Raw genomic sequence first — 20,927 nt, 5'->3', positions numbered from 1 at the left:
TTTCAACTTGACTGTCACAAGACTTGGAGGAAAACAATGCAGTCATTAATGAAGTCAGGCTCGAGTTGAATTTAAATCCATGTCAACAAGTTTATTCTTGCCACGTCAGTACAATACAGGTATGGATTTCCACTTTTGCTGTATGATTATGATCAGACACACAGACAACATTTGCTGGAAAATGCTTATAAATAAAAGAAATTAAAAAAGTGTTGAAGGTGTTCAGTGCAACTGTTACAAATAATCAGAAAGCAGGATTTGCAAAAAGAAATAGGAGGTTGATATTCTTACCATTTTTATATAACAAATGCAGTTTGATCACGAGTTCTCATAAAACTCAACTGAAGGGAGGACTGGACTAAGAGGAAAGAGCAGCAAAGATCGAGAAAAAGAAAACAGAGCAACAAGCCTGAGGTTTGACTTCCCCGTCAGACTGCTGTAGCAAACCCTATCCGATTATTGTGACGGTCAAACTCTGTGTAGTAGCGGGCAATGAAGTTGGCTCCCAAAATCCAGATGGGACCTGTAGGGGGCGGCACATCCAAGGCCCTGAAGGTGACGGTGCAGACGTCTGCTTTGATCTGTGATTGCTGGAGCCACAAAGAAAAGCCAGTTTTATCACAAGACACTATAACAGCAACATAATATACAGTGGTGGAAGAAACTCTCAGATACTTTACATAATTAAAAGCAGCAACAACACAATATAAATATAATCTGTTAAAAGTACAAATCCTGCATTCAAAGTAATACAGTAAAAGTACAGAAGTATTATCAGCAAAATGTAATCAAAAGTAAATCTGCTGATTACAGAGTAAACCCACATAAATCCCAGCATAAGTACGTAGCAAAGGTCTTAAAATATGTGTGGTGTTATATTTTATAAAGTGACCATCTGGTTTGCCTTTAAAGACAAAGTAACTGCAGCTGTAAGATAAATGCAGTACATGAGTATTGTTATCTCAAATGTAATGGAGTGGGAAATTTGGTAATTGAGCAATTGTACTTGGTGGTGTTTCCCCACTTCATGTTTATATAAAAATGATTCAGTATTAATCATCCTTCTTACCCATAGGATGTAATCCTCCTGAGTGAGTGAGTATTCCTGGCCACCCAGGTGGAAAGTAATACTGGGCAACGCCTTGACAGCGTCGCAGTTGACTTTGTACTGATGAGCAACACAAATCAAAGGGTGATGATGGTTAATCAATCTTCTTTTACAGATGAATGGAAAATCATATTGCATGTGTAAAAACGTACTCCACTCTCATCCAGCTGTGCTCCGATGGCTTTCATCAACATGGACACAGACGACGCCGGGCCTGTAATGTAGGAGGAGCCAGTGTCGATCACTGCTGTGCAGCCCTCCGCGCAAAACATCATCTCCATCCCCACAGAAACACTGGAAGCATGATGGAAGGGATCGGAAATGAAACATATTTTTGCGCTCACGCGTATGCTGTATAATGTATGAAGCAAAAATCTTACCCTTTCATGTTAACTTCCCATTTTCCAGTTTCTCTGGTGTCCATATAATTAAAGTTCCCAGTGTAGTAGTTTGGATCTGTGCCCCCGAGGACCAGCTCTCCACCTGGGGAGTGTTTTGGATCTCTGAAAACAATAAATAAATTACCCTTTAAGCACATTTTAACCTCAGTTTAGTCCCATGACTTCTCCTTTTATTCCCAGAATTCCCCATCATCTTTCTTTAACTGGTTTCCTCTGGACATGACTGAGCATAATAAATAGAAAAGCAGTGTTTTCTCAAAACACCCTTGTGTCTCCATCAGATCCAAAATCAGCCCATAAAATGTAATTTACAATATTCTTTCTTCAGCTCCACCAGTAAGATAACAACATTTAGTTCACAGAACATTTCATGTTCAGATAAGTAAATATTACATTTATTTTTCTCATTCGTCAAATTGAAGTCATGACAGTGGCTATCATTATTGTTATGATTATTATTATTATTATTACTATTATTATTATAGTTGTTTCAGTCAAAACAAAAACTCCAAAGTGTAATCAATGTTTTCTTGCTAATAGCTAAATACGTTTTTGTTTCAATAATCTTATGAATCTATCATTTTCCTTTCTGTGGAGTTAATTTCATACAAGATATATAGAAGCTAGAGGAGGTCAGTGGACTCAACCCACCTGCTGTAGTAGACAGAGAACACCTCTTCCTTGAGGACATGCTGAGACATGATGCGGTCAAACACGGGAGTGATGCCATCGATGGCCACATTGGGGTAACCCATCCCCAGAACTCCATCAAACTTGGCAAAGATGAAGGGCATGGCAGACAGAGCGGCTGCCTCAGCAAACACCTGCACCACAGGGATACCACCAATCTGCAAATAGAAAAGAAGCTGAGAGTCAAAGGTTGGAAGTGTAGCCTGTGGCAGAAAAATAGAAGCAGTTTAGCTGAGAAAAAGAAACTCCTTTTATCTCTTATCAATGTGTTAATGAACTACTCACCACGACCACGTCCTCGCTCAGAAATCCCCTGACATTTCCAGCAGCGTACTGGATGGAAAACCCTGTTCCGTTCTCAACATAAGTCCGAGATTGGGAGGCATCGTATCTGTTGTGAGTAACTAACAGTTCAAAATTCATAAGTCGTAAAAGAACTGTGTATCTGGGAAGCTTTATACAATGATTCCTCCAACATATCATTTATTTTAAATATCATTTACTTAATGAATTAAAACCTGCAATAATAGGTTTTGTTTTTGCCGACTTGGTGGCAACAAAAACTAGTTGTAAGGTGATATAGTGAACTTGTTAGCAAACGTTTGCTTATTTTACAGTAAAGTCTAGACAGCTAAACGAGCTGAAACTCGCTACAAAGTGTTGTTTTTACGTTGTCATTTGATGCATTGTTATTGTAAAAATGTTGATTGTTGCAGCTTTAAAGTAAAAGTTATTTTCTGGCTTGCATGTGTAGACATGGACACTTACAACAGGCGGTGGAGAAAGGTGAGCAGCTTTGCGAGGGCACCCACAGGTTGGCTGAACCTGTGTCAAAGACCACGTTGAACATCTGGGCAGGAGAGCCAATACTGATTTCCCCAAAGTACTGAGTCTATTAGGGATAAACAGAACAATTATACATTTCTGACTTTCCAAAACAAGCTAATTCCTATGCCATTTTGATGTGGCTTGGATGATATTTTGAAAACTTTTTTCTTGTGCAGTAAGACACATTTTTTACTCTTGAAGACATTTTGAGTCTCGTCCAAGACAAGTGATGAAGCCTCTTGGATGTTTGGCTGCTTTAACCTTCAAGACTAATACAGCACATTCAGTTACCTTCGACATTTGGATTTCCTACCAAACAAGAGGTTTGAGAAATGTTCCTTTAAATATATAACACGCAAAAACTGTCTTACGTCCAAGTAGTTGGTTAGAGGGGTGGGAACAGTCCCGTTGTTGTCGTCTGTGCTCTTCTGGGCTAAGTCATTTAAGACCTGCTCGGCAGAAATACCCATCTCCCTCAGTGTCTCTCGGATAGATGCCATCTTCTTCAGGGAGATTCTGGAAACAGAACAGACAAACGGGAAAATGAATGTCAGGTGACAGAAACTGAAGAGCTGTGTGATGACTAGAGAACTGCTATAGAGTTATATGAAATATCCTTTCCATGCTATATATTAGATACATATGCCTGGTCATCATCCCAGTACAACAATGAGCCTTTAATGAAACACAGACTGCTCTGCTCTGTGCCTAGCAAGACAAATGAACAAAAACACATGTTAAGCCAATAATGAAAACTTTTACCAATAAAACACATTTGTTTTTCGGTGCTTTTTTTCTTTTTTTTGCCGTAACTATTATGTTTTAGAACATTTTCTCTTATGCAAATGCAATTATACAGTAAATCCTTATCACTGTACTGTATTCTTGTTTTTTCAAGCAAAGCAGGCAAGTATATAAAGGAATAAAGTTCTCACCTTCTCAAGGCATGGCTCGAGGTCACTGTTGATGACAGAGCAACCAAACATATCCAGTAATTCATCAGCAGTGCCATGGTGAGTTCTCAGATGACAATACGAACCAGTAATGAAGGATGTATTATGCAAAAATGATTTTTCCTGGTTTGTGAATATTCCACGTTTAATTAATCTTAGTTAATGAAAGCTGTTGCTCTCTCTCTCTCTCTCTCCGCTGTCTGGACCCCCGACTCTCTTTATATCAAGTCCTCTTCCCCGTGCTCTCACCCATAGGCCATTGACTGCGGCTGGGAGCTCTGCTGGAGGTGACCACTTGAAAACAAGCTCTGTTTTCCTCTTCCCAACCCCCTCTACCCTTCTGCCTTGGTCACACAACCCCTACTGTGATAACCAAGTCCCAGTGAGAGGTCTGAACTTTGACCTCTTGAAAAACATTGAAGACAGAAAGCAGGGTTGCAGAGCTCCTGTGATTGCTGACGTTGGTAGGATGGACACCTTGTCTGCAGGGCTGTGAGAAGCTTTAGAGGGATTGAAAGATGCTCTGAGCTGTCAGTGCAGATTAGAGCTTTCTAAACTCAAACCATTTGAAATCTCAGCTGCTGCAGACTGAGCTCTACAAACATCTACTTTAAAGCACTATTTATTTCATCTGCTGATGTTTCCCTTTCACTGGATGATGTTCTAGTTTTATAAAATGTCTGATTTCATGAACATGTTTGAATATGATTACAATGTAGATTGCAGTTTGTCCTGCAGTTGATAACATTTAGCTTGTCTTGTCTGTTTTCCCACAGCCATCAATTCTTTATCTGTAAAGCAGACAGGTTTTACACCTCTCTGTTGACCCTCTGCTCTCATCATGCAGTTTACTGCAGCTTGTGCATCACTTCAGTATTAATTCTCACTTAAACATACCAAGAGGGAAGGACATGACACATTTGTCAGTTCAGTTGAGTTGAGTTCATGGGCTTGAGATGGGGCCCATGTTGAGCGTTTTATGCGTTGCAGGAGATTGGCAGCTTGCTCTGTTGTCGTACCGTACCTCTTGACGCCATGCTCAAGACTCGACAAGGCTTAACACTTAATCATTCTGTGCTGGTTCTCACTGGGTTGTACAACAGGGAGGATTCTCACAGTATCTGGCCTGTCAGGTTGGGGTCGTGTTTTGGTACAGTACCGACCACCCAGTCGAGCAAGGAGATATGTTGGGGTCCACGTCAGAGGTCAGCCACTAAGATACTCCATGTGGGCAGAGCTTCTTAAAAATGATAGAGTGGTTAGGCACAGTATATTGAGAGAGCAAGATTGACTAATAATTTGAACTCTCTGTAATTTATGATCAGTGGCTAATGTTTATTTGCGTGCAACTTGTGATTATACAAAACATTAAAATGGCCTCTATGTTGATCTGTTTAAAAAATAATCTAATAAAGCAGCTAGAATAAAAATAAATTATAATTATCACCTGAATCATAATCATCTGTAGGTTCATTACTCTGTAAAGTCTTTACAGAGCTTTATAGTGAGTTTCAGCTCATTGCATAGTTGTCCAGCCCACAACTTTACTGTTTTGGTTCATTCTTACTGCTCTTATAGCATCGTTTTCTGGTGCAACAGGTGGCTGACGTTCTAAGAGAACCACTGTACACCACCTACTCAACACCAAACAGAAGACACACACAGTCTGTGACTAGCTGGTGAAGAAAGTGGGAGTTGGTGGAGACCAAAAAAAAGAGTGAAAATTGATTGGACTTACATTCACCAGGTCCAGAAACTGCAAATGAATAATAATGTTGCTCTGCAACTGCTGCAACTGGTCGCTAACAAGTTCAAGCGACTTTAAAAGTTGACAATATGTCAATGTTGTGTTGTAACGTCCTGTCATGTGTGTTAATGTATTTATGTTATATGTTTCATGTTTAGATTGTAGTCCATGTTTAGTCTTGTCTCATTGTTCACTTATGTTACAGTCACTCATGTCTAGTCTCGTCATGCACTGGCTGTCATTGCACTTCCTGTTTTATTTTGTAATTACCTGTTCCTCTCGTTTCAGAGCACTTCCTGTTTGTGAGTTTTCCCACCTGTTTCCCATTACCTCGTGTGTGTATATATAGTACTCGGCTCCCTTTGTCCTGTGCCAGTTCGTCTTGTGTTTTTACCTCCAAGAGAGCCAACATCTTTGAAGTAGCCATCATCGAAGTTTGCCTTTAGTCAAGTTTAGTTTAGCTCATGTTTTTTGCATTTCCTTTGTTCTATGTTTGTTCCTCATATGAGTGATTTTTCTTGATTAAAGACCTTTTTACTTTTTAAACATTATCTTGAGTTGGTGCGTTTGAGTCTTCCCTTTTGTGTCACGTTCATAACAACTTGTTTCTGCATGCCTCCAAGCGGCCTGTAGGTTTAAAGCAGTAATGATTGTTTTTGAAAATATTTTTACCGCCTTATAAAGTTGTTGTGGAAAATGTGTTAGCAAAATATTTCCTATTTACAGACACATAGCAACATTTCACCTGCTCCTGAGAGAAAGATCTGATATTTGTAGCTAAATGCTCCACTATGTTCATCAGCTTGATGCAAACATGTGCATACAGTGTGTCTAAAGGAGCATGCCATGAGATCAGCCAGAGTGAACAAACAGTTATGGTAAAACATTTCTGTGGGTTCATGATTATGAGAGATCCCTTTCACATTACACAGTCATTTGAAACTTCCATAATAAGTTTTTAGATAACATAATTAACTCAAAAAGACATGCCTTGTCTTTCTTACAACTAGGCCTTACAGGCTGGTTTTGACAGCTCATTTGGGGACAGTCTCACAGACATCTGACTCTTGACCTGCTGGCTAAAGTTTATTTCCCACACTGCTTAAAGGGTCCCATGCGTAACTCCTGGCTTGGCCTTCCACCTTTCCAGTGATTCCACCCTGTTGGTGGGCATGGGAAAGGTAGAATTATTATTTTTTTTGCTTCATATGGTTTTTAATGTCATTGATATTTCCTTGGAGGCCCACACGTCACAACTCTGGGATCTGCTGTACGGAAATCTTCAGAAGTGATACTTTTCTGGTTGTGGTTATAAATGAGGAAGCTGTTGATAAGGTACAGCAGACTAAGGGACTTTCTGCTGATTGACATACAGAGTCAGAATCCACGTAAGAGGATCTTGTAGGGTTGTGAGCTATCTATCATGATAAGAAAGATATGCAGCAGAGCAGTGGTTGCAGGAAATGAGACTTGAGGGAAGTTATCAATCAATCTAACAAGCATGACTCCCGAAGCCACAAAAACTTTAAATCCTGACCAGCTGGTAACATTTTTGTTGTTGTTTGGCTCATTTTGAAACATTTGCTTTATACAATTCAGTATACAAAAAGCAAAGAACTATAAGTTGGTTGCACTGATCATCAGTTGTCTTTTTTAATATGAAGACCATGAACTCTTAACTAGAATTGACTGAGTGTGATTCCATCTGGAGACAACATGTATGAAAATATGTGGGACAGACTTCACAACAGGGAGGTCAAATATGTCGAAATGGAGACCAAAGGATGTAGTAAAAACATATTTTATTTGCGAATGCTATCCATCTCCAAGAAGAAGATGAGTGATAGAGCCGAGTATTTATTTTGTAAGTTTTTTCTTTTTTCACATTATTGTTTCTCTCTGGAGGAGTAATGCTGTACCGCTTCTAACCAGCAGAGAGCAGCATTGGCACTACAACGCAATAGGACAGATAACATACATCTGTATGTGTGTGTGTGTGTGTGTGTGTGTGTGTGTGTGTGTGTGTGTGTGTGTGAGTGTGTGTGTGTGTGTGTGTGTGTGTGTGTGTGTGTGTGTGTGTGTGTGTGTGTGTGTGTGTGTGTGTGTGCGTGTGTCCATAACATTCCTTTTTTGTTGTATGTCTATGACTATGAATGAAAACACATCAGTGTTGCACTGATTGTGATACAAATATAAAATAATGAATATCAATGTAACAATAACAAATAACAAATAACTAATCAAATAAAAAGATTACTGCATAGAAATAAAAGCTACAACATTCAGCTTCTGGTCTACATAAAATAAATTAAATTGTATATATGCAGAATAGAAAAACACATTGATAATACAATGATTTAGGACCAGATGTTTCGTAAAATAAGGTTAGGTAGTCAATTTGTTAGTGACTCAGGCCTTATATATATTTCTATCAAGTTCCATTACACTTCATGGTGAGAGTACGTTTGTTATCTACGGCTTATCTTGGAGAGAGATAACATGTACAAATATCTGGTTTGTGTCGTGTGAAGATGCACTTTGATTCCCAGGGAGCCCTATTAGGAAACAGGTGCTCCACAAAGACAGAAAACATCTGGTGAACAGACAAGAAACCATAGCAACCACGCTTGTTTTGCTGATTAGTGTTTGAGATTCAACAAAGTGTGCCAATCCATCACCTGGACCTATAGATATTTAATGACAGCAGGCCCGCAGTCACACAGTGATGTACGGGTGGATGGCTTTATTACCATTAAGTAGCTCTGATTGTTTGCCTCTTACATTTTGTTGACAAGTTACGTCATCGCATATTCATTTATACAGTTTTTGGTGCAATACATACTTATGTAACTACACTTGGTTGTGTTTCTCTGCAAATACTACTCGGATTAAAGGATTTAAAGTTTTATTTGTCACATACAAACTGTATTTGTAGTGAAATGCAGTGTCTCAGGCTAAAAGATATGCATAAAAAAGGTAAATAATGTAATATAATGTTCTACAGCTACATGATTGCAAACAGATTAAAAGTGCTTAAATTGAGGTATTATAATCTTGAAATCTTATATTTTGTGTGTGTTTGTCTTTTTGGTGTTGGGCACAGCATCAATATAAGGACACCCAGCAGTGACAGCAGTGAAGCCAAAATGATTCAATAAATGAGAGCAAAGCCAAAGTACAAAGCTTTGTGAAGCCGACTGTTCTGTACATCAAAGTCTGGTTTATATCAAAAACAAGGCCACTCAGGCTGCCGGCACTCGGAACATTTTCCAGGGCTTATAGAAAGATTTAAAGTTAAAAGCTTGTTGCTTTGTTTAAACGACGACATCCTGTCAAATATGTGTTTACTGCCAAACAGAAATATTAACATGTCAACAGCGGGCCTAAAATGGCAGCTTATTTTTAATGAATGTTAATTATGTCCAATTTCATAAACTGGACATGGGGTTTACTGACTCTGTGGAGCTGCTGTGGCCTCTTACATCTGGTCTCATACACTGCTGTGTTATGAGATCACATTTTGCATTGTAAGGACTCTCTGTGGGCCAGTCTTAGGATGTTTGCTTCAACTAATAATACATGCTCATTGGAGATTAAAAAGTTAAGTGAAAGCTGCTATATTTACTAGTGATTCTGCTGATTAAGATTTTGCATATCTATGATTTGTTTATAAAATACAGATTACATATTAAACTGACCATCAGAGTTATGTATATAAGTAAATATAACGGATATATAACATTGACAGGGGCCATTCTGCAAAATAAGTCTTTAATTATATTTTTGGTGCTTTAAGCATCAAACTATGCACTTTAACTTCAGTAGGGTTGAAAATGCAGGACTTCTACATTGCGATATTTATTTATTTTACATTATTGGTACAAAAGACAGATGAGGAGGAAGTGATCAACAGTGTGCAGGATACTTTGCTTCTTTGCTTTTTTCACATGTTAAATTAATTGAACACACTAATCATTAATCTAATAATGTGTAAATGTGTGGCAGTAAACGATGGTAATATCTAATAAGCGTCAGCTCTCTCAAATGGCCGTGGTTACCTCGATCACATGACAGGATTGTGTGCACAGGATATCCTTATTAAAAAAAAAAGGCATCCTCCTCTAAATGCTTAGCTTTGTGACTTCCTGGACAACAAGCGCCCAAACATCCTCTGCATAGTGTTCCCAATAACGGGCTGACTCATCTCATGGAAACGTCTCATTGTATCACTTCCATTGTTGTCATCCTTGTTGTCTCGAAGACCTCGAAGACCTTCTTTTCTTCATTCTGGTAACCATTGCTTTGTTGTTTTGCACTGCATTTCACAGTAATGCAGTTTGAACATTGTAGCCAGAAGTTCCCAATTTAGTCAAACATCAATCATGTGCTGCTCTAAAAGGCTGTAATGATCATAAATCACCAGAAACAAAAGTGTTGGATGACTGAAATGGAGAATCAATCTTCCATATAGAATGGCGACAGAGTAAAAGTCATGGCATCTCAGACTCAGCATGTACGGATTAAAGAAAGAAAACATGTAACATGTTCATTAGTGAGCTTTAGAGGTGCTGGGAAGCGGAATCTTTCTCTCATTTAAGTTTTTTTTTAATGATCTTTTCCGTTTTCCATTTAATGAATGAGTAGGTAAAAGAGCAAACAAAATAAAAAGCACACAGAAGTAGCTTAAACAAGTAACTTTGTTTTAAAAAGGGCACAAATTATAAATAAGATACAGTGCTACATAATTACAACATAAAGGATATAGCGATATAGGATATAGGAATATTTACTTTCTGTTATGTTTCTATCTTTCTTAATATACAGAAGGTTCTAGTAGGGCACTTGGAGAACGCAGATGTTCCCATAGGTGAAAGATAATGCGTGTATCCGCCCCCTGATTCAGATCCGCTCCAAAATGTAATGGGTTCTTCCTTGGCCCATGCTCAACCCTTCCACCTTTCCTTCATGAAATCGGACCAGCAGCTTTTACGTAATGTTCCAGATTAACAGACAAACAAACCAACAAAACTGTTTCTCCCTGTTTCCAGTCTTTATGCTTAACTAAGCAAACCCCCTCCTGGCTGTAGCTTCATATTTAATAGACAGAGATGACATTGGTATCAATCTTCTCATCTAACGTTTGGCAAGAAACAAATGTGCATATTTACCCAAATGACGAATTATTCCTTTAATGCATGCTAATTACACACACACACACACACACACACACACACACACACACACACACACACACATTTTTATCTAAGATACTACAGCTGAGGAATGTTTGTGTTGTGTAAGCTCTCTTAAAATTATCTAATAAGCTGGCAGTTAAAGCAAAACACAATTATTAAGAACTTCACTTCAGCTGAGAGCAAAACCTCAAAATCAGTTGAAAAGAAAATTATTCATATCTGTCCGGTCTTCGCATCCATGAGTGCTTTTAATCTTACAAAACACACGCTGATGTTCACTCTATTTTTAGCTCAAAGATGGTGACTTTGCTTTTGAGCAGGTTTGCCGAGTATTATAATTGTTTCCTCTCTTCTTGGCCTCCTGTTTATGTAGTTTGGGTGTTTTTTTTGTATATGGTCTTTGCCTGATCAGCCACAGTTTAACTTCCAGACTCTTAAATAAAGCACCTGCTCCTGTGAGCCAAATTACCTTTTTACTCCAAAAACCAGGTGTTACCAGGTGTCTGTATTAGCAAATACATAATAAAGAGATAATTAAGTCATTATGAACATTGCTGCAAGGTATCTTATACAAGCATATGGAAACAGTTTATAGCATTAAAAGTGAAGACATTAGCCCATAAAACCCATTGACCTCGTATCATAGACATACGGGATGCATTACTGTGAAAGTAAAATACACAGATGCTCTCTTTGGAAACAAAAAGAAAAGAAAACCGCTCATATAATCTATTACTGATTAAAAGAACAAGGCACTAACGAGGATGAAGTTTAGACAATAAACCGTTCACAAGGGATTGGTCTTTTTGTCATGTTACTATTTCATCTTTCATTTGTTGAAAGTGTCTAATTATTTTACAAAGCCTTAGAATAAGCTTTAATTACATTGTTGTCTGTCTCAATAGGACATGTGTTGTTTGATGGCGGAGGCAGCATCTCAGAACAAATTACACACTTTTCTGATGCCTGGTGTGAAAGCCTAAATAAAAACATGTCAGTACCGATCAACTGTTCCAGTTAATTTAATTATTTTCTGTGTTTTTTAAAAACATAACATTTATTATAACTGTACAATCCTATCCCACATACAATACAGCTCTACTTTCCTTTATTAAACTGTCAGTCCTCATCAGGTGGATTGAGTATGCCTCAAAGGCAGACATGTCATGCACCTCCCGTGAGATTTCATAGCAAGAGATTAAAAATAGGAAATGTGCGAGTATGGCTTATTTTAATGGACATACTGCTCATTGGCATACATTTATATCCTACAGAACTGGTTGAACTTTGGTGTAAAAGGAGCCTTGAATGTGCCGGTATAAACATCAGGATTTTATTCTATAGTGGTGAAGTTAGACACTGAAAGCAATGAGTACTCGTGATCAGTTGTTTGTTGAACACAGCAGCTAATCCACCCGCTGGACAACTCATAGTTTGTGATACAACTTTATGTCCACCTCACTGACTGAGAACTGTGAGCTACTGTCAAAATGAGTAGAGGTGGAAGAAAATCGTATTATCTCGTTCAGTGAAATAATTTTCAAACCGAGCATGAGGTCTGTGGGTGATGTGTATCCCGTGGCTGCTAATAAAATACATCAGGGTAAAATCTTGTGTGTGGCAGCAGAGAATGTGTGCAGCAGTGGTGGAAAAGTACTCAGAACCTTGAAGTACTCAAATGTAAAGAACAGTGCACTTACTTGTTTGATCAAAACGTTCGGTAGAGTTGGGTTTTACAAGAGAAAAGACATCAAGGGAGAAGACTAACTTGGTTTGCCAAATCTGGTTAACGGCCCCACATTCGTTAAAGAGCAGCGTTCAGCCGCTTCCCTGAGCTTTTCTATGGAACCATTCAGGAATGTCTCCCAAACAGTGGACAAGACCGTCCAGAATGAGGCTAGTTCCTTTCTATCTGATGAATATAAGTCCAATATTTACTCTCCTTTTAGCTCTGCCTGCTACATCTGGAATGTATGTTTGTGGGGTTGGTGAGACTGAGCTAAAACAATGAGCGTAAAGATGCGATAAAGCTCAGTAGATGAGGGGAATTTCAGGGTCAGGTCATAATTCTTTGTGTTGTTTGCCACTATAAGTAACACATTTTACAATTTGATCCCTTGTTAAAAATAAAAACATTGATTTGAGCAGTTTTAAAAAGGGAACAAATGATAAAATACTGATTTTTGTCAGAGCTCGTGCAAAAACATTTGGGTTTTTTGTGGGCTGCCTAGGTCATAAAAAACATGGCAGCCATTCAGATTTGGCTCCCCTTCCACTGTCATATGCAGGCTCATTAGAATATACTGCCCCCCCCCATCTGAGTATCTCCACCAACGATCTGAGAAATGCCTTTGCAAAAGGTGCACCATATGTTTCTCACAAACTAATAAGAGCAGACTTTCCCTTTTCTAGGAGGGGGGCTTAAAGAGACAGGCGCTAAAGGCCGTCGATCAATCGATATTGATATCGGGCCGTCTGTGGGCATCTGTCGCCCTAGTTTTTGCCTCGGCTGTCGGGTCCTGCCACCATTTCAACATGTTCAGCCCGTTGGCGAAATAAATCACAAGGGTTGGCTGTTCAGTTGAAGCAAATAAGTGCAGGAGAAGACGAATGGACTTAAGGAAAACATCAAACGACTAAAGTCAATAGGGCACACACAGAGTCTCTTTTCATTTTTTACACGGATATTTTGACAACGACATGGCCATCTGGAATGAAGCCAAGTGGTGAGTGAGAATGGTGTGAAAATGGTCGGCAAACGCGGCTTTGCTTTAATGTGTGTATCATAACAACTGCCTGTATATCTGCAGTCTTAGGTCTTCCAGTTTCTCTTTTTGAATGACAAATACAGATGACTGCCGCCTGCTGGAATGGAGAGTTGTTTCCTCTCACGAAGGAGCAGAACGTGCGTGCTAGTTGGCAGTTTACTGTAGTCTTCACGGTGTGTTCAAGTGTAACTTTTCTGCCAAGGCGCAGACGACATGAGGAGACTCAACATTCGGCTCCATTGCCACTAGTTATCTGATGTCTGTTCGGTCCGCCTGGGCCTTTAAACGGCACGTTTCAGAAAGGAGGGTGATTACAGGTATATTCAGACAGTATGAGAAATGTAGTTTCTTTTTTTACATTATCGCATGTAAACAGGTTCTAGTAGAAAACCCAAAATACAAGTACAGTATGAGACTGAAAATGAGCATAATATGTTCTCTTTAAGTAACGTACAATTACCTTAAACTGGTACTTATGTATAGGTATAAAAATAGTTACCTTGCATCACTGGTGTGCAGATGTGCATAATAAACACTAAACATTTTCACAACAAACAGCACACAGAGAAACAACTCTGGGAATTTGCATGAATAACCAACTTCGCCTTTTTGAATTCTCATCGCTTTGCTTTCCAGACTAAAGTCAACACAACCCCATTCCCTCCGTTACTGCAATGTTCCCTGTGCCTGAATAATTCAATATTGCTCACTGTCTGCTTCTGTTTTGTACTGCATGGTTAAGAACCAGTGAAGGGGAAGGCTCAATGCATGGGGACAGGCCTTGTTTTCTACGCCCGCAGCCAAGCGTGTATCTTATGTAAGGAAGGGGGTTGGATATAACATCCACTGCATGACAACGCCTGACGCTTTATCATCATCGGGTCTTTCCTGTCCCCACTCACTTTCTATGAGTTGTGACATCAGCAATGCCCTCATTTTTAATGACTGGTCAAAATCATCTTTCCGCTGCGATATTTCATTTCCTGTCATTCTGTTGTCGTTCTGACGGCTTCTTTGAGTCGGTCCGTCTCCATATCTTCCTTCAGCTCTTCATCTGTCTTGTCCCCACCGCTACACTCTCCTCGGCCTTCTCTTAACAGGCAGACATTTTGATGATTGCCATTTTAGACTTCTTATGGAGCACTTTATTTATGGAAATTATACATTTCCATCATGCGATTTTGCCACATTTAACATAAGCAAATGCTGTTTGCGTACACATCACAATTGAAGATTGTGCTCATTAAAATGTAACTGCTGCTTACTGCATCTATTATAGGTTTCTCTAAAAGAGAAGATTTTAACTTTGTGTCCTGTGAGACATCCTGAATATGAGGATTCAGCTGGTAACTGCTGTATTATTTAACAAACCCTCCAGCCATCTGATCCATTGCAGGTGTACATAAGTTTCTCATGATTTCACCGAGCACAAATATCTTTCAAATAGCCGCTGAATTCATCTTTGCGTCAATACACTTTGTATCAGCCTTCTCAAGTTGTCTGGTAATTAACAAATACTTATGAGATTAAAACACTGCTTCTCAATACACTTGAACTGACACACACTCAGTCAAATGTGCAGCAATATGAAGAAGAGTGTGTGCAATGCAAAGTCAGGGCATGATGGGAGGTTTTTTTCATGTGGAACAGAAATAAATCTTTCTAAACTTCTGACCAGCTGTTCAACTGTGTTGCACTAATCTCTCTCACATGCACACGAAGGTAACTGAAGGCATCAGCCTCAGCACACACTGCTGACTGGACTTCACAGTAATATTTATTTAAAACATTTATTTATTGCTATAATCAATACATGTTTTATACTAGCAATGTATCAAATGAGACTTTTACGCACACGTGGGAAACGATGGAGACACCTGGAGAGGCATGATTGGGAGGAACGGCCTCCCTGATCTAAACCCGAACGGTTGATTGTTGTTGGACTTCTGTGCTACTCATGGAATGGCCATAATAAACACCATGTTCGAACATAAGGATGCTCATAAGTGTACGTGGTACCAGAGCACCCTAGGCCAAAGGTCAATGATCGATTTTGTGATCGTATCATCTGATCTGAGGCCGCATGTTTTGGACACTTGGGTGAAGAGAGGCGCGGAGCTGTCAACTGATCACCATCTGGTGGTGAGTTGGATCAAGGGGTGGGGGAAGACTCTGGACAGACCTGGTAAGCCCAAACGGGTAGTGCGGGTGAACTGGGAACGTCTGGAGGAAGACCCTGTCCCGGAGATCTTCAACTCACACCTCCGGCGGAGCTTTTCAGACATCCCTGTGGAGGTTGGGGGCATTGAACCTGAGTGGGCGATATTCAAAACCTCTAATGCTGAAGCTGCGGTGAGGAGCTGTGGTCTCAAGGTCTTAGGTGCCTCAAGGGGCGATAACCCTCGAACACCGTGGTGGACCTCGGTGGTCAGGGAAGCCGTTCGACTGAAAAAGGAGTCCTTCCGGGTTATGTTATCCAGGAGGACTCTGGAAACAGTTGCAGGGTACCGACGGACTCGAAGGGCGGCAGCCTCTGCCGTGGCAGAGGCAAAGCAGCGGGTATGGGAGAAGTTCGGAGAAGCTATGGAGAAGGACTTTTGGTCGGCACCAAGGTGCTTCTGGAAAACCGTCCGGAACCTCAGGAGGGGGAAGCGAGGAACCATCCAAGCTGTGTACAGCAAGGGTGGGACCCTGCTGACTTCGACTGAGAAGGTTATCGGGCGGTGGAAGGAGCACTTTGAGGAACTCCTGAATCTGACTAACACGCCCTCTATGGTAGAGGCAGAGCTGGAAGCTGATGGGGGACCATCGTCAATTTCCCTATTGGAAGTCACTGAGGTAGTCAAACAACTCCACAGTGGCAAAGCCGCAGGGGTTGATGAGATCCATCCAGAAATGCTGAAGGCTTTGGGTGTTGAGGGGCTGTCTTGGTTAACACGCCTCGTCAACATTGCGTAGAAGTCTGGGACAGTGCCTAGGGGATGGCAGACCGGGGTGGTGGTTCCCCTATTCAAAAAGGGGGACCAGAGAGTGTGTGCCAACTACAGGGGTATCACACTTCTCAGCCTCCCCGGTAAAGTCTACTCCAAGGTGCTGGAAAGTAGGGTTCGGCCGGTAGTCGAACCTTTGATTGAAGAGGAACAATGCGGATTCCGTCCTGGTGGTGGAACAACGGACCAACTCTTCACTCTCGCAAAGATCCTGGAGGGGGCCTGGGAGTACGCCCAACATGTGTTTTGTGGATCTGGAGAAGGCGTATGACCGAGTCCCCCGGGTGATACTGTGGAAGGTGCTGCGGGAGTATGGGGTGAGGGGGTCACTTCTGAGGGCCATCCAATCCCTGTACGCCCAAAGCGAGAGTTGTGTCTCGGCATACTCGGATACTCGACAGTAAGTCGGACTCGTTCCCAGTGAATGTTGGACTCTGCCAGGGCTGCGCATTATCACCAATTTTCATGGACAGGATATCGAGGCGTAGTCGTGGAGGAGAGGGGTTGCAGTTCGGAGGCCTGAGAATCTCATCGCTGCTCTTTGCAGATGATGTGATCCTGATGGCATCATCGGTCTGTGACCTTCAGCAGTCACTGGATCGGTTCGCAGGCCGAGCGGTTGGGATGAGGATCAGCACCTCAAAATCTGAGGCCATGGCTCTCAGCAGGAAACCGGTGGGTTGCCTACTCCAGGTAGGGAATGAGCCCTTACCCCAATTGAAGGAGTTCAGGTACCTTGGGGTCTTGTTCGCGAGTGAGGGCACGATGGAGCGAGAGATTGGCCGGAGAATCGGAGCAGTGGGGGCGGTATTATATTCGCTTTACCGCACCTGTTGTGACGAAAAGAGAGCTGAGCCAGAAGGCAAAGCTCTCGATCTTCCGGGCGATCTTCTTTCCTACCCTCATCTATGGTCATGAAGGCTGGGTCATGACCGAAAGAACGAGATCACGGGTATAAGCGGCCGAAATGGGTTTTCTCAGACGGGTGGCTGGCGTCTCCCTTAGAGATAGGGTGAGAAGCTCAGCCATCCGTGAGAGACTTGGAGTAGAGCCGCTGCTCCTTTGCGTTGAAAGGAGCCAGTTGAGGTGGTTCGGGCATCTAGTAAGGATGCCACCTGGCCACCTCCCTAGGGAGGTGTTCCAGGCATGTCCAGCTGGGAAGAGACCCTGGGGAAGACCCAGGACTCGGTGGAGAGATTATATCTCCTCACTGGCCTGGGAACGCCTCGGGATCCCCAGTTGGAGCTGGCGGATGTGGCCCGGAGAAGGGAAGTTTGGGGTTCCTTACTGGAGCTGCTGCCCCCGTGACCCAACCTCGGATAAGCGGTAGACGATGGATGGATGGATGGATGTATCAAATGACTATGATAGGAGTTGCACGTAGTGATGAACCTACAGAGAATTATCACATGAATATGCAGCTTCTCTTGTCTTTACAGAGAGTTTCAGCTCATTGTTCAGCTTTATTGTTATTCACTCTCACTGCCTATCATATTCTTTTTCTCAGCGAAATAGCTCCAAAACAAACGATGTTACCTGCTCAGCACTAAAGATGGACTCAGTTAGCAACTATAGCTGGTGAACATAGTGAAGCATTTAGCAGCAAAATATGCAGATATTTTCTTCAGGAGTTGGTATAGAGCAAAAACAAAAGCTAAAATAGGGTGAATATAGGTCTTATTGTACATTCAAGTAAAGTGATATATTTATATAGCACCAGATCATAACCAAAGTTATTCTTTAACAGAGGAAGAATATGCTGATTGGTAATTCACAAGGAAAGTTTAATATTATTTTATACCCTAACTCTAGTTAATTAAAGTACTCAAGGTAGTACATCATCACTCCAAACTGTCTCAATTGTTAATTCTTTGTAAGAATAAATTCTATATCTTTCATTTTTTGATGAGGTAAATATTTAATATATTGGACATGTCAGCTATGGGACACCATATGCATAGAGAAAGAAAGAAGAACATGTTAAATGAAATCTATTTTTAGATTCTATAAAAGAAACGTGTGCGAGTATGTTTGAACTCCTCTTAGTGTTTGTGTCTGATAAATAATGCATGACATATTCAGAAAGATAAAGGAATAAATCACTATAAGCAAGAGAATATTGTGCAAAGTGAATGATGTGAAACTTTGAGACTCTTTGTTGTCACCAGTGAGAGCTTTGAATGCAGGATCTTTTATTCTCTGACGGTGAGAAAGATCGATACAATGACTTGCTGGTTAATGTTTAGTTACTGTGCACTTATAGCATTCCTGAGGTTTGTATGGCCAATTATTATCACTCATAAAACTAAACACCATCTATGTCACACAATTCTGGAGGAATTACATTTATTATGTCAACAGTTATTGCTGCAAGCTCACCTTTATGGACCACTCCAAGTCAGGTGTTTCTCATTTGTCTTAACAAAAAGGATCAGGTAAACAGTGTTACTGTGTAGCAACGTTCTCTTGTAGAAGAAACAGTTCAAATTGCTAAATCTTGTTTTAGAGTCACCAAAATGAATCCAGTTTTTGTAATTTGCTGGTGGAAATGAGCATTCATTATGTTATCTGTTCAAAGACAGTTACATACAACCAAGGTTATTTTAGCCTCCACGCAGAGGACAAATAAAATATAAATCAGTCACAATATAAAACTAGTACATCAGAGTAAATACTGTGACACCCATAAACATGGAGCTATCCTTTACTCTGTTGTAGAAAAGAATAGAGGGCATGCAAGTGTCACCACCGTAGGTTACACCCACAGAGTGGCTGTGTTAGCGTCATAGACTATAGTCTACTGTATAGACCGTATACTTGTGAGCAAAAGGTTTACGGAGGTAATAAATAGAGTGAGAAGTCGGGTCATTTTCTTAAACTTGATTACAACGATACTTCTTTTTGCAATACGTTTTTTAACTCAGCGCTGTAGGGTTTTAGTCACTGAACTTCCATACAGAAGAGTATAGTTTACTTTTAGCCTGCATGCACGTTTTTCCAGCCTGAACAATGTTTAAACAGAGCAGCTAAAACTGCTGTAGCGAGTGCAACAAGGCAGTTATGATTCCTGGCCACCTGTCAACGTCCATGGACCACTGGTTCTTTGGTAAGTTGTAAGGAACACTGTCGAGTCCAACTGCCTTTGAGTTAAGCAGATAATCGATTGCTTTATTCCCGTTTTTTGACAGCCAAGTTGCAGGATTTTGTTTTCTGCCCAATCCGACTAAGGGGGGCGTGTTCCGGTTGGAAAGTGTTGTCAGCCAATACTCTCTATTCACCTTCAGTTGATTCGAAGTTTATTCAGATCACCTGTTGCACAGGGTGTGGGGACTGGCTCCTAATTAAGAATTAAGAGCAGCTTTGTGCATTTCCCCTCTTGGCCAATCAGGATGTGACGACACCTTTTCCCTCTTATTAAGAAAGTTTTGCTCTCTCAGGTCATTCTGATCCTTCCTTGACTTAATGCAAACATCTCGTCTGTGTCTCAATTCATGGGCTGTAGCCTTCGGAGGCTGCATTTGTAGACCGATTACTAGTGATGGCGAGATGAAGCTTCATGAAGCATTGAAGCTTTCCATCCAATTGGTTCGCTCATGGGCCGAAGCTTAATGGTGCTTCATTTGCTCTACTGCGCCATCAAGTGGACAATAAATGTAAAACCGGCAGAGTGATTATAATGGCATGGCTTAGGTGTGTGAAGTAGTGATGGGCAAATGAAGATTTTGTGAAGCACTGAACCACTTCAGCCAATTGTTTCGAAAATGGGTTCATCACTCAAAGCTTCTGGCGAAGTGCAAGGCTGCAGTGGATTGACGCACACATATAAAACTGAATATAATGTTCTATTTAAAAATAAAGATTGATGATTGTGTTATTACGTGTTATTGAGAAGAGAGTGCCTGGAAAAAGAATGTTGGGCTTTTTACGCCTTAAATTATAGTGCAGTTTAAGATTGGACAGAGAGAAGGGGAATGACTTGCAGCAAATAGCAGCAGGTCTGTTTCGAACCCCGGGCCTCTGCGGGAAGCATTTGAATGTGGGTCGCCTGCTCTACCAGCTGCACCACCAGGGATGTGTAATGTACATGTTGGATGTACATTATTCTTTCAACAGATTTAGATTTGGTATCTTTACTTGCTCACAAGGAAGATGATGCTGGCGTGCATAAAAATTGTTTCGCTAGTTGACTGGCTCCATAATGATCCAATACAAACGCAATACCAACAACTCAACAGCAACAATGCATA

General features: G+C 40.8%; 1 protein-coding gene across 1 annotated transcript; it reads right to left on the bottom strand.

Moving 5' to 3' along the window:
• Positions 1 to 226: 226 nt before the first annotated feature.
• Positions 227 to 4,039, bottom strand: ren (renin). The gene is made up of 9 exons (XM_029436064.1): positions 3,963 to 4,039; positions 3,399 to 3,543; positions 2,968 to 3,091; positions 2,485 to 2,603; positions 2,161 to 2,357; positions 1,489 to 1,611; positions 1,261 to 1,402; positions 1,070 to 1,168; positions 227 to 590 (listed from the first exon to the last, which is right to left on the bottom strand). The coding sequence occupies exons 1-9, from the start codon at positions 4,037 to 4,039 to the stop codon at positions 429 to 431; spliced, it is 1,188 nt and encodes a 395-aa protein (XP_029291924.1). The 3' UTR covers positions 227 to 428.
• Between the last annotated feature and the right edge of the window lie 16,888 nt (positions 4,040 to 20,927).

The sequence above is a fragment of the Cottoperca gobio genome, chromosome 7 (genome assembly GCF_900634415.1).
Source record: "Cottoperca gobio chromosome 7, fCotGob3.1, whole genome shotgun sequence".
NCBI classification, from domain to species: domain Eukaryota; kingdom Metazoa; phylum Chordata; class Actinopteri; order Perciformes; family Bovichtidae; genus Cottoperca; species Cottoperca gobio.
The sequence above is the reverse complement of the archived record's forward strand: the minus strand, read 5'-3'. Positions and strand labels throughout refer to the sequence as shown.

Excerpts from the sequence above, each read along its gene's own strand:
- ren (XM_029436064.1), bottom strand. The coding sequence starts at position 4,039 with ATGGCACTGCTGATGAATTACTGGATATGTTTGGTTGCTCTGTCATCA. Across the intron at positions 2,604-2,967 it reads ACCTTTCTCCACCGCCTGTT|TTACTCACAACAGATACGAT; the intron begins GTAAGTGTCCAT and ends TTGAACTGTTAG. Across the intron at positions 1,403-1,488 it reads TGGGAAGTTAACATGAAAGG|TGTTTCTGTGGGGATGGAGA; the intron begins GTAAGATTTTTG and ends TCATGCTTCCAG.